The sequence below is a fragment of the Papilio xuthus genome, unplaced genomic scaffold, assembly GCF_000836235.2.
Source record: "Papilio xuthus unplaced genomic scaffold, Pxut_1.1 DF825928.1, whole genome shotgun sequence".
NCBI classification, from domain to species: Eukaryota; Metazoa; Arthropoda; class Insecta; order Lepidoptera; family Papilionidae; genus Papilio; species Papilio xuthus.
The window spans coordinates 5,077,105-5,094,884 of record NW_013532721.1 but is presented as its reverse complement, the minus strand read 5'-3'; the positions used below and the strand labels follow the sequence as shown (position 1 = coordinate 5,094,884).

The following is a 17,780-nucleotide window of genomic DNA, read 5'->3' as shown; positions in this document are numbered from 1 at the left end:
TCCATTACAACATTTTCTTGGCAAAGCTTTCTCAAATATATTTTCTTAGTTTATATTATCATAAAAGTTTCACGAAACTTATTATCTGAATACTATCCTGTTATGAATGATGCGAAGAAATTAAGACATATGAGAATAACAGTCAATAGAATAAAAGAATTTAGGATTTAAGGTTTGTGCCACAGAGTGGTAGAGAGATGTCAAACATATTGTAGGTTGTTCAAGATAAAAGGCTCTATTTAATTAAGCAGGTTGTTCGTAGCATTACATTTACATTTCTCCTGGAACATTGCATTTGTTTATTTGATTTTATTTACACACTCATTGAGACAGAGAGTCATATTGATGAGATAAACTTTTAAAAGTGTGCAAAACGAAGTTATTTATCAGCTACTTCGATTTAGTGGCTGACGTAAGATAATTATCGCAAGTAGGCTAAGCTAAGCAGAACCGAGCTGAGCCGAGCTGCGCCAGACTAAGGCGAGCTCCGCGGGCCTGCGCCGCGCGAGCCACGCGGAGCGATCGTGTGCTATCTATAATTCAGCAGCTCAGAGGAAAGCCACTCGGTTGGAGTGGGCCGAGCGATAAGCGCATAGCGAGATTAGCTCTGACCTTTAAATGGCCTTTCATTAGCGTTTGTAATGTAAAACGCTGATTTTCTTGACTAAAATAAAGCAAGGAAAACGTTAAGTGATTTGACCCGAAAGCCTGTAGTTTGAAAAAAAAAACCGTTGTTTCATTCTTTTAACTAGAAGATTTTTGTGGAATAACAAGATGAATGTTTAAAAATTTAGCATACACATGACTACGACGGAGAAAGATTTTTTGTTTTTGTTTTAAAAAACGTCCCTGGAACTACTTTAAAAAAAATTTAACAAATCCATCCATAAAAAGTAACAATATAGTCGGCGCAATATGAAAATATTAAATTCTAATTTCATTCCTATATTGCACTAAATAATAATAATTGTTTAAAGCAAACTGCCCCCCCCCACCGCGCCGCTCCCCCAGCCGCCACTAATGGATATATTTCCGCGGCCGCACCCCGCTCCCCGCTCCCCGCACCGAATGTATTTCAATATTTTTCACACGGAGCGAAGTTGAAAGAGTCGAGAATTCGAGATCAGAATTTTTCTGAAAATGTATTTCTTGCCCATTTTCATATTGAATTATTTTAGAGATAGAAATGACTCGTAGATGAGAAAATGTTTTACTACATTTTCTTGCTTACATTTTACTGAAGACGTGTTTCAGTACATTTGAATTTCATGAGAATATCCTATTTACAATGTAACTTATATTTTTTGTTACAATAATTTTATATACGGACGAGTTTGATTATTTGCTTAAGTGCGTTAACTTACTTAGTGCTCTTTTTTTACTCTTGAGGGGTGTTTCCTGTTAAGCAGATTGGCCTATCGGGTATTGTTTCCATTGGGCTGTACGATCGGGAAACACCCCTTGTTTAGCTTGACAGATGATAAACTGTTTAGCTACAGTTTACGTTTCTTTGGGTTTAGAGCGCAGTGACACTTCTATTTAAAAAAAAACAGAGAGTAAATATGTGGTTATAAAAGTATGACGCGCAGCACTGAAGTCTCGCTACGTTTACTCGTACATAGATCATCATAGAATCAAAAGGAACTGAAATGGTTGTTCAATGTGCTTTATATTTATCTGAAAGTTACATTCAAATGATTCACAATAACACCACGTGCAGTTGGTAATTAATTGCTGAGTCATGACGCCGGGGCTTGCGTGACAAGAGTGAGTCAAGTCAGCCAGCCGCTGGCCCTGTCGCCGCCGCGCCGGTCGCTCAGCCCTCGCCACCACGCCGCCCCACTCTACACTGGAAATCACGTCATTAGCATTATTGTTGGAGCGAAGTAAAGGCATTGCGTGACCGTGCAACCAACGCCTTGCCTTTTAACTTAATAATTGGTGTCTATAAAAATCAGGATGATATATTTAACGCTTGAATGGTTATTGGACGAGCCATAATATATTGGAAAATATACAATTTTAGCTTTTGTTTGTGCTTGTTTACAATATTGTTTTAATACTCGTAACATACAGCTGTAGATGCATGGTACTTTAAATATTTATAAAACTTTACCTTAGCAATGAAGAAGTCCGTCTCAATTATTACCAAATTTCATCTTCTTTGTGAACTTTAAAATAGTGAAATACGTAATTTTACATTAATTAAAAGTAGAAAAATAACCTCTTATAACAAAGGTATATTAAGATAAAGTTAGTATCAAAGAAATAAATAAAAGTCATAAGCACATCGCGTGACTAATGTAATCTAAAGACATATGTATATAACAATCGTGAGACATTAATCATTGTTCATGTTTAATCGATAATCGATTAGGTTATTACCGATGTTTAATCGATAGTAGATTCCATTATTACCGATGTCTACACGAACAATGAATTGGTTTAATCGCTTCCGCGGCGAGGGAGAGTCGCGACCTCACTCGACTAATGGTTTTTCTTTGTAATATATTGAAAGGGCGTTATTGCTGAATTACGAATCCGAATTCGATTTTAACACCGACTAATTACAACTTTCGAAGACAATACATTGAGAATATCGATTATGTTTCCGCACGTTAAAACTCGATGTTCCAAAATTGTTTGACATATTATAATTGTTAACTGCAACTGGTGATTCAAAGTGGCAGAAACAATTGTGTTTGCGCTAAAAAATTGGCGGGAGAAGCTCGACGTACGAAACTGCGCGAGGGCAGCGTCCGTGTGCTCTCTACCAATCACAGACGAGACGCAACATGTCAGTCTCCTACGATTGGTCCATTCGGTGCTATGCGTTGACAGATACATACATCATGCATGTTGTATCTTTTAAAAAAATCATTAATTTAATTTCTTATTAAAAACTAATCCGTGTCATTTGAAAATACATTGTAGTTTCCGTATTTTAATTAAACATAAAGTTGGTTGCTAAGCAACTTTGACGTGGGCAGTACAATATAGATACTGTTACAAGATAAATGATCGCTTCGACATCTGATTAATTAATAAGTTTTTGCTGCGAGAAAATCAATACGATTGATGAGAGGCTCCAACTTGATCATTTTATCTATTTTCTACGTGTTTCCGTATTATTTACATTGGATTAATAGTCACAATAGTTTTAGTTAGTTTATATCTCCATTATGTGTTAATTTGTGCTAGGGTTATTTTTTTTAATGAAATATGGCCGCAGACTTTGACGCAGCGATAATTGTCGGCGGGTGACGTGTGCGGTGCGATGGCTGACACGTGACAATTTGTGCACAATATTGTGAATTAGGTTTTGTCATAAAAAAAAAATAACGGCTTTTATGTGCAAAAGGAGAAAGTTTCATTTCGTTCCGTTCAAAAAATTAAAAAATAAACGCTTTTGCTATGAGAATAAAGCAATATTTTCACATTTCTAACTTATCAAAAGTGCTGTGTTTAAAGTTAGAGGAAGGAATAAGGTGACATCATCAAATTTGATTATTATTGTACAACTTGGATCGTCCAAGTTACTTAAAGTACTTTAAAGTTTAAGAAGTAATTCTAAGTTTAGCTGCACTATCAATTTGTATGAAGTATCACTGCCGGTGAAAGAAGTGGAACGTAAATTAAATTGCAGTTAAAACTCGTAGCGGTTTGAGTTCCGTGAGATTGTGTAAGTTATGACTTAAGCGACGCGAGAGTTTCCTTTATGTGAACACATAAAACGACGCATGATGTATGGAATACAATAAGAACATTAAAGGAATGTTACTGTTTCTTGGGAACATTTATGAGTGGTTTGTTCTGTTCTCTGCGAGTTTGCGAAACATGCCGAGATAAATTATTAACAATTCTATTACTTTGAAATTCTATTTACAACAAGATGTTAGCGGTTTTTGAGTTTTAATTGTCATTGTAATCATTGGAATGGAAGACTTTGAACTTTATTCCTAAAGTACGACTTTTATTTTAGAATTGATGTCAAAACTATAAGTAAGATTTATTTAATACGGTTCCTAATAAAATTAATGAAATAAATCAAATGACTATGACATTACAGTTTAATAACATTATTTAATGAAAAAAGCTCATTAAAAATGAGTCATGTTGTAACACATGTTCCAACTTTTATAGCTTCTAGCTATTATAATGTACATAATTATGTACTAAGCTATTCATATAATAGCTACTAATATATTTCACTAAGCTGATTAACTAATGCCTTTAAAATTTAAACCTTTTGCGCCTAAATCCTCACTTAAATGTGTAATGTATCAAAGAGGATGCGTGAAGGATTAACGAATGTACATTTGGTCTAAACAAATTTATTTCATTTATAGAAGTTACATAGTTAACAAAAATAAACAAAACTTGATTTATATTTAAGATACCTTTATTATTAGACGTAGAAGAAAAGAAATGTGTATAAACTGATGATGTGGACCGTAATGAAAATATATAATTTAGTTAAAAAAATATTTATTCAAAAACTTGAAGCTGAAGATATGAGAAAGGAAATGTATGCAATTTATGAGTAGAATTCAATTATGTACTCTCTTGTAGCTGTTGACTAAGAGAGGGGGGTGGTGGTGGTGGCGGGGGGGGGGGGGGGGGGAGGTGCGGAGTCATTTAACTTATGGTAATGACATAGCCGCGCCCCGCTACATACTGACCACTTATTGTTTACCACCAAGTTATACTTATTCATATCGTATGTTGTAGGTATTTGGTATAAGTAGATATTTTATTAAGGATAATGAAAATATACACTTCAAATGTGTTGGAAAATTCTTGTAAAATATGATGATTTAATTATTAGCTTTTATTTTAATTCATTGAAATAATACAATAATATGGAATAGTACAACTCGCTCATAATTTTGTTCAAGGACAAAGAAACAATCAATACGATTGTTGTATTAACAACAATTATTGTATATGTTATTGTTGTGTTAACGTGATTCACAAAAGGTCAAAGAATTTCAAAGTGGTAGTTGCATTCTGCGGTTGTGCCGACAATCTAATACATGATCCGTTTAGATTCGGTGGAGGTGCGGCGAAGAGGCGACTGTCCGCGGGAATTATAAAGGAAAATCCGCAAAATATCTTAACTCGCCGCCACTCACTACGTGCTTTGTTGTTCAAAGATAAATTGTAGTTTCAAAGTCTAACATTTTGCTACTTTCAGTTGTAAATTTTACGATGAAAATGAAGTATTTAATATAAGATTTTTCGTTACAATTAAATATATTTTGAGATAGAATGCGAATACCAATTGTTAATTTACTGTAATAAAAATATTGCTCTTAACAGGTGCATCACATGAAAATGAAGGTGAAAATAACCAGATGCCGATAATGTGGCATATTTGAATATAAGTTTTAAAATGAAAACGCGAGAGATCAGATGCAAATCGAGAGCATCAAAGTTGACAGAGCGGCGGTAAAGTAAATTCAATAAAGAGATACGACTGCGACAAAATTGGCTTTTAGATCGAAGGAGCATACGCTGCGGCCTCAACGAAATAACTTTCAGCTTTACCTTCACCTTATTTTGAAATTATTTATCATAGGTTTAATAGAGACATTATACTAAACTGATATATAAACACGGCTAAACACTTACGTATATACGAGTACGTCCGGTGGCGGCACCGATTAGTTTCGAGCCCATCGGGGGCCCTTCATCAGGATGAGTGGCACTGGTATTATTTCGCGGACGCGGCCCGTCGCTCACTGAGCTCGAAACTAGTCGGTGCCGCCACCGGACGTATATACGTGAGTGTTTAGCCGTGTTTATATATCAGTTTAATATAGAGAATGTAGAAATACTTAGAGAATTGTTGTAACACTTTTAACAGAATGTTTTCTATTTTATATACTATATCTTTTGCATTATATAAAAACTAAACAAAGATCCTTAGAGTCGTGGGTTTTTAGAGCATCACTCAAAATTCAAATAGAATAGATGATATTTTTACATAGTCTAGAATTATAAAAGCATGCAAAGCTATTGGAAAATGATGTTGACACAAACAACTTTAGATGTAAACATTTTTGTGTGAAAGCAGGATGTTATGATACCAAACATCGTCGTTAGATCATTTCACAATTTTATATGGGTAAAGTTTTAAGTGAAATTAAATTTAGGTACTGATTTTGGCCATAAACGTGAACCGGTGAGTTATGCACTCCTCGAAATTACAACGAGATGGAGAAAGTTGGGGATGTCTGGAACTTTGTAGAGCTTACGATTATGGCCCTGCTCGTCCACCTATCTCAATCATTCTTACTAAACTTTTTAATTTTCAAAAGGCAAGGCAATAAAACTTATGTGTAAATCTTCACGATAAATGCGACGCGAGATTTTATTGAATGTTATGAGTTTCATTCATTCTTTTGTTTATTTAGTATAGTTTCAATGGAGATGATGATGTGATAATTTAAACTAACTTATAATAAGTAGTCATTTAAATTAAATAGTTTCAGTCATTAAAATGTTATAAATTTAATTGCAAAAATAAATAAGAAAGCAAAGACGGTGTCTCCGGGCCGCGGATCTGACTGCGCCGCGCCATTTCCAGGTTATAAATTTATCTGATGTAAGAAAATCGTGTTTCAGAAATTTCATTTCTTTGAAGATAGAATTGAATTCCTTTACGACTGCTCCAATAATCGAATGAATAATCCGTTTACTGCGCCGCGGGCCGCGTCATCCGTGAGCGAGCAATGTCATAGAAAATATCATGTTGTTTTATCACTTCACTGCTATATTATGAAGGAGTTGCATTACCCCGAAACTCCACTCCTCTGATATTTATATTGACACATCTTGCTGTCATTGTTTTGTCAAAGAGAATGAGAGGGACAGCAATACGTAACCCAATGTTACTCTATGTATTAAACATTGCGATTTGTTTTAATATCTGTTTTATTGACTACATTAGACTGAATCATAACATAAATACCTTTGCTAATGTTTGAGTAAAAGTAACAAAATTCTTCAATATAAATAGTCTTTAGCAAAATTAAGTTTACACGGCCAGTAAGCCGGCCGTGACATCTTGAGTAAAGTGATTTAAAGTCTTAAATAGTTTGCCTTCGCAATTTGGATAGTAAATAAAACAGGGGCAAGGAAATACTGTGCCGGGGACGTGTTGCGGCAACTTCCATTAGGATTAAAATGTCTGCTGCTCATTGTTCTGTGAAGCAAGTTAAGTAATTACCCATTGCTCTTGAACATGGAGCCAGCGTACGCGAACCACACCAAAAGTGTGACATATACTTTTCATTTTTCTATTGTCTTTGTTGACATACAAAAGCTCGTTTCTAACAAGGTATGATGAGGTTGACATGTGTTGCCGGCGTTTAAGGGCGCACTTATCTTCAAGCATCCTATGTCGTATAGAAGGATAGAAAATATTGATGAAGCTTTAATTTTATCTTTACCAGTCCAACATTTTTGATTAGGCTCTTAGATATTTTGGCATTTAATTTTGCGAACCTACATATCATTTTGAAATAAATACTATTTTCTGTAGGCATTTGGTAACAATAAAAACCTTTTCCGAGGTACCGATGCGTAGAATGAAGCCGACCATAAAATCGGCGCCGAAATTTTATTCAGCTTTATCTTTGTAGGTTTCGGAACACGTCGCCAAGATGTGCGCGTTAGTACCGGGTCACAGAGTAACAAGTAAGGTATTTAGAACCCTTAGGGCGCTTTCGCCCTCTCACACGTAACTACTGCTTTTATTTCTTCAATATCTTCGAAATATTAGTTACTATTTTCGTCAACTAAGCATAATTAATTTTAACCCTTTAATATTATAATTCACATAGTATTACGATTGCAAATTGTCGTCTCTTTACTCGTATCCATATTAACTACACTAACTGAGACAAAACGAGAAGTTATAATAACATTCATTGAAGCTACGCAACCAGAACATAAGAGGTTCATGTGGCGGGCTGTTTTAAATCAGGAACTGAAGCTTAAAAGAATGATAACGTTTGGCCTTTGGCATCAATATTTTATTTACATACCATTGGATGTGATGCATTATGAATAGAGTTCAATTTAAATCCGTCCTTCAAACTTCGTCCGCCTCGTAAAAAAAAACTTAAAGGAAGTCCATGTGCTCTTCCAGATTATGCTATCTCTATATCTATGCCAAATTTCATCTGTTATTGTCCAGGAGATAACTTATAAGAAACATCCATCTCATTTATCATTAATTCTTCTTTATGACCTCAAGTTTTATGATTATTTTAAAAAGTTTCGAGGTGAAAAAAATATGAAGCAAGGTGCTGAAGGAAATTGAATTTTGATGTATTTCGACTTCCTCCGGGTGTTTGTCCGGTGGCGTGTGTCCAGAGCCATAATTAGGGTCAGACGTTTTACGCAACGCACTAAATATAGCCGGGCCCTCTTAATGGGAGAGTGGCCGCCGCTGCCGACACTGACAGCTCGTAATGGATCTTCACAGAATCGGATTGTGTTTTTCTAATGAGTGCTCGGACTATACAAGATGTAAGGGTCGGTAGTCGATAACACGGAACAAAAATAAATTTACTATAATTCGTTGGAGTCGTTTGTTCTGTAAGTACAGGTGCTGTTTGGTACTTGCCACAAACAATAAAGGCCAACAATAAATTCATAGTCACATATCACAGGGGTACTGTAAGGTATTTCCTTGCTCACGGCCACAGTTGCTACTGGTTCAAGCGTTTTCATAGTTTAGGGCTATTTAGAAAATTAAGAATCGAAGTGCGAATATTCAAGTAATTAAGTTTTGACACTAGTTTTTTCCCGCGACTTTATCCACTTTATTTTTTTTAAATCATCTTGGAAGGTTTAGGAATGCGATATCACATTGTAATATCAATTTTATGTAAAGTGTGTTGCGGAACTGGATCTGTTTGTCCGTACGTACGCATTGCTGGTCAGCAACGTGTTGTCTAAACACAGAGCCGCGGGACCGTCACAGGAGCGCGTTGCCCTAATAAAATGACTGAATGTTTACAAATTACCGCTATTTATAAGTCTTCAATCACCGACATCGCCTTACCGCCAACATTAAGCTACGTTCACTGACATTATCATGTGACTTTATGTTTTCTTACGCGATATCGGAATTTATAGAATGCCTAGGAAATGTATACATTTCTCAGGCAATGAGTGTATTAAATAATTTTTCAACAATATTGTATTCATTTCCTAAGTAGTTACAGAATTATGAACATTTCCTAGAAATACTCATAGGTTACATACAATTTTGGTAACAACTAAATACAAAGATTGCGTTGCAAATATCAAAATGTATAAATCCTGAAATAACAACGTCTTGACATCATAACAATTTTAGCTGATTTAAGAAAACTTTTGATTCTTGATATTAATTACGTATATCTCGTAGTTCAACACCTTGCAAGATATACTCGACTAAAGGAATCGTGGGTATTTCAGTTAACATACGTCGCTACTATTGGACGTCGGCTCATTAAGACCATGTTTATTTTCGCGCAAGCAAACACAAACACGCATAATTTCTCGTCAAACTCACGCCTTTGATGTCGCTTGACGCGCGACGGCGTCGGGGTCTTGGGCGGCTTGCTCTTGACGCTGCGGTAGCACTGAACGCTCTCCTCCTTGCCCTTCCTCTGCGCCTTGAAGCTGAACATTGTATCCGCATCTTTGACACTCACCACCACACAAACACTGTCATCTCCGAGCTGCGGCCACTGGGGACACGCGTGCGCCTGCTCGTGCGCCGCTCGCACGACTTTGTTCGTGTTGTTTTGTGCGCGCGTCGATTTAAAATTAGACGGCGCGCGTCGCCCTCGCCGTGTCCGTTATGATTTTTATTAATAAATACTAGTATTAGTGGCAATAAAACTTTTATGGATTATGCCGAGGTTTTCTGGCGCAGCGTAATCGTGCTAGTTTACATAGTGCGTCTGACCGCCACGTGTATATCTGTCAATATTTAAATCAACTGTATATGCAATTAAATGTTTATGTAATTAATTTCATAAACATGTGTATATTCGTATGTTCTATACATGGCGTTGATATTAAAAAATTATGTTCGTGAAACAAATAAAATAAAACGGAAAATAAACACTATAATAATAAAAGAATAAATTGGTGATGCGGTTCAGAATCTGGACTGTTTATTTTTAAAATAAGTTAATTCAATAAATAAACAATTTGGAACATTAATTTTCTTACTTTACCCAGTTGGTAAACATTTTAAACTAATCTTTTAGTAATTAACGCTAGCGGCACTTTTCTCTAATTGAATTTTCATGCTGGCGGCGAGAAAATAAAACTGAACACAGCAAGCACCGAGCACTAGGAACGTTGAGACTGTACAAACATAAAGTCATTTATCTGTCGTGTCTAGTACTTGTTAAGACATTTGGTATGCATTGTGAGTCATGAGACGTGACATTGTTGAGTTGTACCAAATTAACTACAAAATATTATTTGTTCCATATTTTTAATTACTTTACACCTAGTATGTGATTGTGTTCTGAAAACGATTAAAAAGCGGTGGAAACAAGTTGTTATATAATCTTTGGTTAAATCAATTTGTAAGTTTGTAAATTTTACATACAAGTGTATGTAAAATTTCTTGTAGCTTTTAACAATAAGTAGCGTACTATTGTAAAAAGCTCTTCTATGTGTGATCCGATGCAAAAGGGAAAGGTTTGTAAAGTGGTCCCTTTGTAACGTCTCAGAATTCCCGCAAGAATAGAAAATGTCTCGTTTAACCTATCCCCTTACATCGGAACCCCTATGTTATATGACCTTTATGTCCTTTTCAACCCTTTTCACTATTTAGGCATTGTGAAACTGTGAGATAAATAAATACAAATTGCAATAAAAATTTAGTTCAACGTTTAGTTTTTTCACAGATCGAAGTAAATGAAGATATGTATATCTACTTTATATATCAAGTCTACTTCGAGAGATATGGAATCACAACAGCAGAGGACAATCAGTAATATAAATAGGCAAGGAATATAAGTAGACATATATTGTCTTCCATATTTAACGAATTCAGGAAGTGTTGGTTCGTATGTAGCTTTTTAGAGTTACTAATAGACGCTTTCCCCTCCGGCGGCGTCGCGCGATCCGGGTCAAGTTGATCTATGTCGAAATAAAACACGTTTTAATACAGCAGAGCGCTCTCGAGCGTCTTCAACAAGGAGTGTGGAAAATAAACTGATATAATGATATGTGATTCACTCCGGAAACCGACGCGGATAGAAATAGCTTCCAAGAATAATAAAAATCTGAATTTTCGTTTATGCTGTTGACGTGTCGAATACGAAGAATATCATCTCATATTATAACTTTAACATAAGAAACCGTGAATTTAAAAAATCCAAATAAAAATTGGTCGACCTTTTCTTATATGAGATAAAGCTTATAATGTTTAAAGATAAATAAATGTTTTTGTATCTATTTATTATTCTTTCGAATATTCATAACACCAAAAACCCCAATTTACTAAACCACATAACCAACCATAAAATGACCGTTAAAGACTACAATTTGCGTGTAAGTTACTGTATATGTGCCATTATTCCCGTCCCAGAGGCTTTACCAAAAACTGTTGCCTAATCATGAACTACGCTAGTGGTAAGCGGGTCCGTACGATATTGCAAAGGACGGCGCGGCGTTAGGCTGTCATTAAGTGCGTAATTAAAGCCTCCCTCACGAACTGTATAAGCCGCTGCCGCCGTCGGCCGGTGTAGCCGCGGGAGTTTTTCTACGCACATTAGGGTGCGTCCACATATAGTGAATGTGCAGTTCACAAGTAAGTTTTTCACTGAGTAAGTATTGAAATAAAATGTTTAATTCGCGAACCATACGCATTCGCATTCGCGACTCATTTACCACATGTAAACGCATCTTTATACTCTCATAGCTACGCGGTAAACGTACGGAAGCTCTTTTGGTATATTATTGAATCAGTGATGTACCTAGAGCATTTAAAGTAGCACAAGCCAAGTGATACATTTCTTCTTAATGAGTCAGGTGCTTTGATAGCGACAGCTTTTTGATATGATTGTTATTGTCAAAACCACTTTCAAATGTAACTTGTGTGTTGTATAACGTCGGCATCTCTATACAGCGTGTATTATGTTAGATCGACCGCCACCGCTAGTCCGACACCGGCTGCCGTGTTCCGGATAATGAAACAGCCTTTATTACCGGCTGCGTTATAAAGCCGACGTCAAACTGCCACGAGTGAAATTTTATTCGTCCAGCCTCACCGAGATGACCGGGTCAGGCGAAATTGCGAAGGTTTTTGCGAACTATTCCTCCCAGACGATTACACTAACATGTTTCAAGTTTTTCGCTCGATTTAACGACTAACTTAAACAAAGAAATTATCCCAAATTTGTCGGTCACCGTCATCCACATAAACGTCGGTCCGTTCTATTTCAAGTTGCCCTTCTGATATGCCTTCCCTTGTAACAACTTTCTTGGAGTTAATTAAACTTGTCTTAGAGGATTTAGTTCAGTGATTTACAACGCCCTGTAGAATACAGAGTACTCGTGTTCTCAAATTAATTCGACTTAAGATGTAATACGTATACATTAATTGCGTTAGAAGTCGTTATATCAATTTAATTTGTAATTAAATTTAAGTTTAATAAGTGATGAAATATTTACAGTAGTTTTTGAGATCTTTAAGCAAATGATATTGTTATTGTTACTTTGTATTGTCTTCTTAAATAGCATAAGACAATATTGTTTGTACAACTAGACAATACAATTCCTGTTAGTACTGCAACATTATCTTACTTATAGCAGTGGAGTGTAGCGAGCAATTTATGTCGCCGAGTGTCCGCTGCCGTGTCTCCGTGCACCTGCTCCTTGTGTCTATGTGTCGTCTGAATATCACCTACATAGATATATACAAGATTGTCCAACTATTGAAACAAAACCAGCTTCACAATAGTTGAGAATGTTTAATGAATTTTATCTTTTCAACTTAACAAAGTTTATTGCTTATTCATCAAATGTAGTTTTATGTTTAAAACTGGACTATTACTTGATTGTTTTATTTTTCCTTAAGTATCGATAACTTCTAAATAACTCAAAGCATATCATGTCTATATGTTTTCGGTATTATACACAGTATTACTTTTAAAAATGTAAATATTGAGTGAGTCGGCACAGTCAGCTTCACATTACCATCAAGTGTTACGAGCTTGCAATTTGTTGAGCGCCGCGCCATCGTGCCGCCGCTCGTAGCTTGGAGCTCGGAGCAAGGTAAAAATGTTAAAGTTTTACAAACCTTTAAAATTCAGGACAAACATATTACTAGATTGTTATTACGTTTCGCGATAAAATTGTGCGCAGCCCCCGGGACCGGGCGGCGGTTGATGTAAGAAGAGGCACAAACAAGACAACAAGATGATGCCCGGATTGGTATTGCTAACAAAATTTCAAATACCCGGTACTACTAACTTAAGTTGGTCTTATCACAAGTGTCTTTATTTCATTTTGTATATCTAGGTTAAATGCATTCGATTTACTTAAATATATTGAGAAATAGAACTACGGTTCGTAACAGAAATATCATCCAATTGTAAAGTAAAATAACTTGATTTTTTTGTATTAATGACGGAGTCATAAACGCGGGGAACAATGCCGCTACCAAATCACACAAACAGCACGATACTCTCTCGCTGAATCAAAATATACTATAAGCTGGAATAATACAAACCGCTCGGAGACCAATTGTAACATGGCGGGTTGGCTTTATCATGCACGTAAATAGGGTGTCGTCGGAAAACGTTGTAAAATTTTCCGCCACTTCAACGTTTGTGAATGCTTCGCTCAAAATAAACGTTTTATACGCTTTACGTATACAGTAACTTATGAGGGCTTTTTAAACCCCGTTTAAATAATTTTAAACGTAATCTAGCTGAATACAATCCTACTAACTAAAACATAATTAACTTGTGATGTTTTATTCTTAAGACGTCCTTATTAGAGGGTGAAACTGAGTTTTTAACGATAATCTAGGTTAACTTGCTAATGAATAATTTAATTCCACTCAGGAAACTAAATTCAGAAAGGTTTAAGTGTAAATACATAACCAAATTTATTTGTATGTATATCGTGTGTAGAAAAAAATACTGTCCAAGTTAGAAATAAAATGTTTTGAAAAAGTAATATGTTCCATTGTCTCTGGCTAGAGTTATTATTATAGGTATCAGTAACAATTCAATTGTTAGGAACAATATGAAACATAGTTTTTCATAACGGAAAACAAACATCAATAAGTTGTACTACTCTCCGTCCCCCTCCCCCTCCCCCTCCCCCACACCCCGTAAAGCGTTTACATAAATCTGATTTATAGGTGTAACGCGATGGAAGCAGCCAAGTTTCTTTAGTTCAATGTGGCGCGCATTTACATAATATATTTCGCATGTAATATATTACGTTATGCTCACCAAAGAGCGTCATATGTTACGCTATGATACAGCCGCCTCGTAGAAAGCATCGCTTATTTTTGTAGCCCGAATGACGGAATATTTCCGGACGAATAAACCGCATCCAAGGAGAAATGTAAATGGTCCGTTGTTTTTGTGGGAACCACGTCTACGTCGCGAGTGGAGAGCTGCGAGGTGCGAGTTGCGAGTCGGAGTCGGGGCATCTTTGTCGGAGCGTCGGAGCGTCGGAGCGCACAAACAACTGGTGACGTCGCACTATTTGTCATGTGGCAAGGTGTGTTGCATCACACAGTACTATGTTACAATAAATTATTCTGGGTAGTTCCGTGCCCAGAATAATTTATTGTTAAACATAAACGAGGTAAATATGAACATTTTTGCTAATTATTTAGGGACAAACTTTTAGTGATTATTTTTGCTTCGTAAAAAAAGTCAAGAAAAACTAAAAGAAACATTTAGTTTCCTTTGTAATTTAGTTCTTAGTGAAACTTGAAATAAATGAGACTAGGATATTGTTCCGATAACAATTTATGTTAAAGGCCATTTTTATCACACACTATTTAACACTTAACGCGAATATTATACCAAGGAAGGTAGTAAATTTGACGGAAACTCACAAACTTATATAGAAAGAGAAAACTTCCGAGTTCTATATCATTATCAAAAACTTATTAAGCCGAGCTCTGGAACGTTCAACCGATTTATTACGCTTTAGTGATATCGCTTCTTCTCGGTAGGATCGTTTTTTTTAGTAACATAGCTTTTATTGCAATGCATGGGGGACAATTCTCGTGTTCCTAAAACCATTATACAAGAAATTATTTCCGCACTCACTAGATACTGTGCCAAAATCTTCTTAATACTGGTGGCTTTTATTTTTTATGTACAACGTTATTATCTCCAGTACATTAAGTGAAACAACAATTATTGTCTTTTGCTTCAGGTTTACTTAATACTGTTTGTACCTTTTGTTTCTATTCTAGTTGAATATTTTTAAAAATAACGTTTGATTCCTTTCTTATTTGCCATTAAAATTATTAATGAATTATTTTGCGGATTTACTGGACGCAGGCACATATGGAAAATAGATTAAAATGAAAATGTTGCTTGTTATCACTAATTGGATACAGGGAGTTAACAATTTATATGATACAAAAAGATTTCGCTTTAATATTTGCTCTCGTTATACCATTTTATTATTTTTGAATAGTAGAAAAATAAAATGATTTACTTTGACTTTTTGTAAGCTATGATATCGGTCAGCAATTTTTGAAATATTGAACTGTGTCAGTATTTACGTTGAACGCTGAACGCTGATGCACTGTGCAGCGGTTGTGTTGCGGACGCAGATATAAATCACGATGTTATCACACAAAACGTTTATTGTAACACTTTGAACGCACACACAATACATTATATTTTATCACAGATGACTTGAGCTCAATATATTTATATTACAAACGTAATAATACAGAATGTAAATGCGTGGTGCGTAGTGATTTCACTCGAGTGTTTAGACAATCTACAATAAGGTTAGAATTATATTCATATTTTCTGAGAATATTAAGAAAGACATACAAATATGTATTATTTGTAACATGAGCTAGAAAACTTACAAACGATCAACAAAACTTATATAAGAGCTTTTGCCCAAACAAAGTTGACACATAAGATTCTTACTTCCTCCTTCATGCTTTAATAGTTCTCTGAACATAGTTGACAGCAATAATATTATCTACTTCTTAATAAGTGTTTTTTTTTTCTGTACATACCGTAAATATCGTTTTTTAGACAAATAAAAAACACAATAATTTTGCAAGGGGTCTCGTCCTGTGTTACACAGGTTTACAGAGGACGATTCCAATGTTATTTACCCAATGGAACATGACAGCTAATACCGATATCTAATGATAGATTCCTTGTATTCGTAGATACAAGGAATGATCAATTAGTTACGGTCCGATATGTACAAGGTAAACACTAGAAGCGATTACAAAGCATTTATCAGGCGGTGGTTACGCAAGGCGCCGGAAGTCGCGTGTGGGTAAAGCAAATATGGCGGCCGGAAGTGGGTCGTAACTCACGCCACAGATTCCCGGTCGGCTTCCTCCGCAACATTCGCTACGGGACGACAGCGGGACGGCGGCACGACGGAGCGAATGCTTTGAGCGATTATTCCAATAAAGAATAATGAATATGTATAAATTACCAGGTAGATACATGTACATATAGTCTAATCAAGACTTGAGACAATAGTATTCGTTGTTGTAAAATTACAAAAGCTCAAGTAATTGAAACACATTGATCTGGAACGATAATCTCCGGAGCTAAAAGTTTATACCAATCTATGTTATTTTCTTTATTTAAAAGATAAGAGATGAGATTGTCCAGACGTCAATAAATTCCATCGCGAAGACAACGAGCTCGCGAGAGTCAAGTCACATGCAGTAACAGACAGTTTATTGCCATCTCCTTGTTGTTACCTCGTCTCCTCTTTAAGTAGCTTATATATGCAGCTTGTATATGCAATTTATAAAAGAAATCTTTTATATGTTCCATTACATATTTCGCGTTATTTTTGTGAAAAATAAATTGCGTACAATCTGTCTTACAATTATTGAAGTGCTTTTGAGCATCAACAACTTCTTTCTCACTTAAAGGATGGTGTTCGAGCTCAAGTTAATCACAAACTTTATTATTTTGTTTGTAAAAATGTACAATTTCGTTAGCCTCTATTAGGTATCTTATTTGAAATTCTTTTGTTAGTTTTATTGCGTAGACTACAAAAGTGAGAGACTAAGAAAAGGAATCAAATTAACTCGCTTGTAGTAAAGTTGTTACGCGATAAAATGCAAGACAACAGGGAGTCTGTTTAATTATACAAGTTTTTTGTGAGCACTCAGTGAGAACTGGACGATAATGAATCTGAATTTCATTAACGCGCAATTTCTCAGCGCAGCTTTGTGTTGTCGTTAATCAGATAAAGAATAAATAACGCCGCGCCAACTTGAGAACATTACACTTTTTTTTTTAATTTAAGTGAATAAGAAAATAAACTTCTGCAGACGTTTTAGAGAAAAACATTGTTTAATGTAAGCTATTTGCTTATCTTTCTCAAGTGAAAATAATTAAGAAAGTGTTTCGTTTTTAACAAAACCTCATCTGCATTTTTATTCGCGACTTATTTAGCTTTAGGTCTCAGTTTGCTACGCAATCATACCTTTTGCACTTTCCCACATACAATGAAACTGTTCGGTTGGTTAAACTTCTAAAATTCATATTTCC

At 35.5% G+C, this 17,780-nt stretch overlaps 1 protein-coding gene across 2 annotated transcripts in view; it reads right to left on the bottom strand.

The window, feature by feature from the left end:
- The window catches only part of Grip (Glutamate receptor interacting protein), a 95,593-nt gene that overhangs the window by 11,242 nt on the left and 66,571 nt on the right, over positions 1-17,780 (bottom strand). The window contains exon 1 of one of the 2 annotated variants that reach the window (XM_013322541.1): positions 9,575-9,849. The exons of the other annotated variant lie outside the window; for it this stretch is intronic. Within the exon in view, the coding sequence (XP_013177995.1) occupies positions 9,575-9,692 (118 nt within the window). The 5' untranslated portion in view covers positions 9,693-9,849. Of the gene's footprint in view, positions 1-9,574; positions 9,850-17,780 lie in introns of those variants that run through there. 2 annotated transcript variants of the gene reach the window in all.